The sequence below is a fragment of the Salpingoeca rosetta genome (assembly GCF_000188695.1).
Source record: "Salpingoeca rosetta unplaced genomic scaffold supercont1.8, whole genome shotgun sequence".
NCBI lineage: Eukaryota > Choanoflagellata > Craspedida > Salpingoecidae > Salpingoeca > Salpingoeca rosetta.
In genome coordinates this window covers 454,001-459,317 of record NW_004754926.1, presented here as the reverse complement: position 1 = coordinate 459,317, position 5,317 = coordinate 454,001, and the positions used below count along the sequence as shown (strand labels likewise).

The following is a 5,317-nucleotide window of genomic DNA, read 5'->3' as shown; positions in this document are numbered from 1 at the left end:
ACACAAGAGTGAAGATATACACACACACACACACACACACACACACACACACACACACACACACACACGCACGCACGCACACACACACACACACACACGCATGCACACACACGCATGCACACACACACAAATACACACACAGATCACAACGTACGTGCCACAGCGCGAGGTAGCAGTCGCGGTACAGCTCAATCATGGCGGCGAAGTGGAGCTCGTGTCCTTTCACGGGCAAATCGTCGTTAGCGTCGCCCTTGGCAGCCGTGTGGGTGGCGTGCCTGCCCGTTGAGCTTGCTGCTGACGTCGCTGGTGGCGCAAGCAGCCAGCAAAGGAGGTCTGTTGTACTGCTGAGCCACGCTGCAGCCGCGGGCTCACACGCAGATGAAGATGCTGCCGGTGATGGAGATGTGATGGTGGTGTATCTTGCCCGCAGCCACGAGGTAGCCGCGGTGGCAGCATCACCATGCTGCTGATCGTGCTCGTCATGCTGGCCCTTTTTCAGCTCACCGTCACCGTCACGCGGTTGCTGGCGTGGTTGCTGTTGCTGGTGGTGCTGCTGTGTCTCAGTGTCAGCGATAGCAGCCGTGGCGAGGGCTGTGCTGGTCAGTGCAATGTTGCGTGCATCTTGGCGCCAGTGGGTGACAGTGGTACCAATGCACGCCATTGCCAGCGCTGGGATGGCCAAATCGGGATCCGAGCAGCGCGCGAAGAGACGCAGAAGACAGCGGCGGTGCCGGCGCTCCAGCCAGGGCATGTTGTGCCACACATTGCCAGGTTTGGGCATGATCTTCTCGTCTTCAGATTCGCCGTTGCAGTCCTTGACAACATGAAGGTGAGGTGGCGCTGCTGAGGCCTGCTGCTGCTGCCGCTGCTGCTGCTGCTGCTGCTGCTGCTGCTGCTGCTTGGCCTCTGCTCTTGTCTCTTGTTGTTGTTGTTGTTGTTCGTTTGCTTGTTGACTATGCTGTGGTGATGCGTCGGTGTCCGGGCCCTTGACGTGCTTTGGAGCGCTTGGGCCTTCGTGGCTGCATGGCTGGGTGTGGTGGTGGTGGACGGTGGTCACGATGCGCAGCCAATGCTGCACGGCGGCGATCCACAGGGGCTGAATATCACTGCCGTCCATGGCCAGGGTGGCGACGTCTGCGAGCACAAAAGCATCCAGCATATCGAGCAGAAACGATGCGTAGGGATCGTGGACGTCGGCGTGGGTGAATGTGGAGGGGAATGCTGCCAGCTTCGCTTTCACAGCCTCCGTGTCGTTATGCAGGTGGAGGCGGCGCAGCTCGTCGCAGGGCGAACTGGGCGGGTGCTCCCTGGACACGGGGAGGAGATCCGGCTCCACATGCAGGCCCTTTGCCAGGTGCTTCTCCTTGCCCGTCGTGCGCACGTCCTCAGGATAGATGGGCACGTCTGCAAACGGGTCGGCCACCAGCGCAGGCTCCTTCTCCCCGACCGCTGAGCTCTGACCAACCTTGTCACCATCATCCACGCGTGCGGGATCAGCACCATCACCAGCATGCTCGTCCTGTGTTGTGTGCTTGCCGCGTTGTTCTTGCTGCTGTTGCTGCTGCTGCTGCTGCTGCTGCTGCTGTTGCTTCTTCTTGGTCTTGTGTGGTTTGCTTACATGCGACAGCAGCTGGCCCACCACGCCCCGCGCGCGCCTCGTGTCCTCGGCCATGCCGCTTTCTGTTTTTGCTGCGATAGGGTGATGGAGGTGATGAGAGGAGAGGTGTGTGGGTGTTCTGCTGTTGTGGTGTTGGTTGTGTGCTGAGTGTTTGCGACAACTGAATTCAGCTGTAGTCTTCCACACCACTGATTTCAGTCTAGTAATTGTTCAACTGAGATCAGTTCTTAAAACTGTTAAAGCCGCATGGAATCTTGGTTGCCTGCAAGCAACGTGAGCAACGCTTGGATTCGCCACTGATGGGTCTCGACAATGTTCGAAAACGTTCGCCACCCCGCTTGCCAATGCACGCGTTTTGATGGCCTCCATTGTTTCCGAACAAACGTTGCTGCAAACTGATGCAACCCGTTTTGTTTGCAGAAAGGGGTGGCGTAGGACCTTCTCCGCTTCTCGCTCAACCCGCAGGTTCGCAGCTTGTTTGACTTTGTGTTGGCGACACGCTCACGCAAGCACGGCAAACAACACTGGCAGAAGCAAACGCAAAGCAACCACAACCACCTCCACCAAAAAAAACTTACGGCAGCGTGGTGGAGGAGCAGAGCGATCGCGCGTCTTCGTTTGCTCTGACTGACTGACTACCTGCCTGCCTGCCTGCCTGCCTGATTGGCGCATCCACCACCACCATCAATCATCAGCTCCATCCCCCAGCTGCATTTACACCACAAACGACGACCGCCCCGACTGAAACTTGCTATTCCCAGCGCCCCCAACCGCACAGCACTTATCTCGCCTCTCCGACGCGCGCCCTCTCCATTTGCTTTGAGGACCTCCTGACCTCAGCCACACAAGCTGCCACAGACAGAAGTTACGCGCGAAATGCAAGCCAGCGTAAGCGTGAACCCAGCGGCGAGCCGGCGCGGGGACATGGCCGCCGTCCAGCCCAGCGGCAAGCACAAGCATGTGCTGGTGACACACCACCAACCACCAGCACCGGCTGGCAGAAAGCTGCGCCAAACATACGAGGACAAGCTCCGAATTGCCACCGCCCTCCAGCAACCCATGCGTGTCAAGACAAGCACCATCTCTGACAGGTGTGTCTATGGATCTGTGTGTGTGCGTGTGCGTGCGTGTGCGTGCGTGTGCGTGCGTGCGTGTGTGTAGCCGTGCGTGTGTGTAGCCGTGCGTGTGTGTGTGTGTGTGTGTGTGTGCGTGTTGATATGTGTGTGTGTGTGTGTCCTCGTTTGTGTTGAAGATGGTAGCCTGCCTTTTATCCCCCCTCCCTCCCCGGTTTTTCGTCGCTCACAGCACACACTTTGTCATCCACAGGTGCATGTGCCGGCCTGGCTGCCACCATCACGCCATTTTCTCCGTCGTGGACAGCAAAGGTAAGCTGACGCGTCCTGCCACACACACACACCACACAAAGGCGTATGCCAAGTCCGTTGGTGCACTTGCTCGACCTCGCTGTCATACACGTTCACGTCTGCCTCTCTCACATACACTATTGTTCCTCATCACGCATGTACGCATTTTTCTCTACTTGACAGGCTTCGTCTTCATTGTGCAGCTCAAGCAACGCCCGTCTTGCTCGTGCGCAGATCACTGTTCCAACGTATGTTCCTCATCACGCTGCCGTGCGCGCTCTGTTGCGCAACTGTCTCAAACCATGTATAATGATTACAGGATTACCACCCACCCCCCTACCAACACACACACACACACAAAACATGATCACGACTTACTCACGCCCAACGCCTGCGTGCTTCGCCTCCACTACAACCCGCTCCAAACACACACACACACACCACAAACGCGTACGCGTCTTCAGGGCATTGTGTGCAAGCACATGTACTTTGTGTACTTGCGAGAGCTGGGACTGGACTGTGCGTCCTGCATCATCTGCCAGCCTGTGCTGGAGGACAAGGAACTGCGTGCCATCTGGTACTGGATGCGAAGGCAGCGCATCCAGCCCCGATTCGCGTTCGACCACCACCAGAACGAACACAATCACCACCCGCAGCAGCAGCAGCAGCAGCAGCAGCAGCACAAGCAGCGGTATGCGCACAGGCAGCCAGAAGCAGCGGCTGCGATGATCTCCCAGCGCTCCTCATCTTACCATGGCCTGGACCTGTTGGCACGCGCACAACGCGAGCGCCAAAGGCAGCAGCGAAAGCAGCACCAGCTGCTGCACGGACAACATGCGGCCGCGGACGAGGCAACATCGCCGAAGCAGCTCTCACCGCCTCGTGTCAGGCGCTCAAGATCCGCACAGGCAAACCTCTATGCGCTGCCAACACGCCAGTCGGAGCAGCAGCTAGAGCGACAGCACCACGAGCACCAACGGCAATATGCAAACAGCGCGCAACAGCAGCAGCGGCACAAGGAGGGTGAGCAGCCCCACAAGCAGGCGAAGCACCGCAACCTGACTTCATCGTGGCCATCGCACGCGCGCACGCCTGCACACTCATCCGCGTCAGCCCAACAGCCAGAGACAAAGAGCAAGAACAAGAAGACAGAAGGACTGAAGGAGCGTCGCCGGGTATCGTTTGCAGATCCACTTGTCATCACCACAGCCAGATACAACGCCCACGAAGTTCCCGCCAAATCGTACGTCTGCTCCTCTTGCAACCCGTGTTAGTGTGCTCCGTGCTGCTGTTCTGCGACCTTGTGTTGCTCCTTCACGTCTTTCACGTTGTTCCTTCATGCTCTCCACTTTGATATGGCACCACCGTGACGAACGCCTTTTTCTTTTTCCCGCTCGCCACTTTCGTCTTGTGATGACTCCTCACCTCCTCTTGTCTTTCCCTCTTCACTCACTCTTCAACCCTTCCCCCAACCCCCTCCCTGATTCCCCCAAATCTGACATTCAGGCCATTGGAAGTGGAGCACACAGATCCTTTGCACGCACCGCTCTCGCCAGATGATGACAAGCCGCGGTCAACAAAGTCCTCGCGTCGCCCAAGAGCTGCACCGAACCCACCCCATGCAGAGCCAACGTCTCAGCCAATGGGTTGCTCGCATTCGTCATCATCGTCATCATCATCGTCGTCGTCATCATGGCGCCGACGACAGCGCTCGCGCTCTGCCAGCGAGACAGGCACTTCGCCAACTTATATCATGGCACAGCCACCCACCGTCAGCGCAGTGTGAAGGCGGAAGGCTGTCGTCAAGCCATCAAGCAGCCACATCATGTCACACCACATGCCACACGCTCTACCCTACAGGCCACCATACGACGCTACTCGTGTGTCAGGTGGCCCTGCGATTTGAAGCGGGTGGAACCGTAAAGGAACATGCTCTCTTCCTTTCTTCCCTTGTTTTCTTGTTGTGCGCGCACACACGTGTTCCTGTGTGGGCCCCTGAGCGTTTTGTGTTTGTTGATGTCATGTTTTGGCCAAGGGCACGTTGCACTGCATGTGACCAGTGTTACGGTTGTGTTGAGACGACTCCCATGCGCCACACATGTTTACTGTTTTCGAGTTTCCAGAGAGCATTTTGTACACTGATGCCAATTTGTTGTTCAAATAAACGACACCGCAACCTGACAGAACGGTGCACTGCCAAGAGAAGCAAAGTGACAGTTGGAGGGAGGGGGGAGGGTTGAGGGGGTCAGAAGGAGAACAACAACAATGTGCAATAACAGGCAGGAAGGGCATTGAGAGAAAGCGAAATACATCGATGAGTTGTGAGCACACAAAC

General features: G+C 57.3%; 2 protein-coding genes across 2 annotated transcripts in view; one reads left to right on the top strand and one right to left on the bottom strand.

The window, feature by feature from the left end:
• Positions 1-1,801, bottom strand: part of PTSG_03564 (uncharacterized protein) — a 4,787-nt gene extending 2,986 nt beyond the window's left edge. The window contains exon 1 of the mRNA XM_004995238.1: positions 155-1,801. Coding sequence (XP_004995295.1) covers positions 155-1,672 — 1,518 coding nt within the window. The 5' untranslated portion in view covers positions 1,673-1,801. The remainder of the gene's footprint in view (positions 1-154) is intronic.
• A 315-nt stretch (positions 1,802-2,116) lies between these two features.
• Positions 2,117-5,165, top strand: PTSG_03563 (uncharacterized protein). Its single transcript, XM_004995237.1, has 5 exons — positions 2,117-2,709; positions 2,945-3,003; positions 3,166-3,230; positions 3,447-4,225; positions 4,489-5,165. Exons 1-5 carry the CDS (start codon positions 2,495-2,497, stop codon positions 4,766-4,768), a joined length of 1,398 nt encoding a protein of 465 aa, XP_004995294.1. The 5' UTR covers positions 2,117-2,494; the 3' UTR covers positions 4,769-5,165.
• The last annotated feature ends 152 nt before the right edge of the window (positions 5,166-5,317 follow it).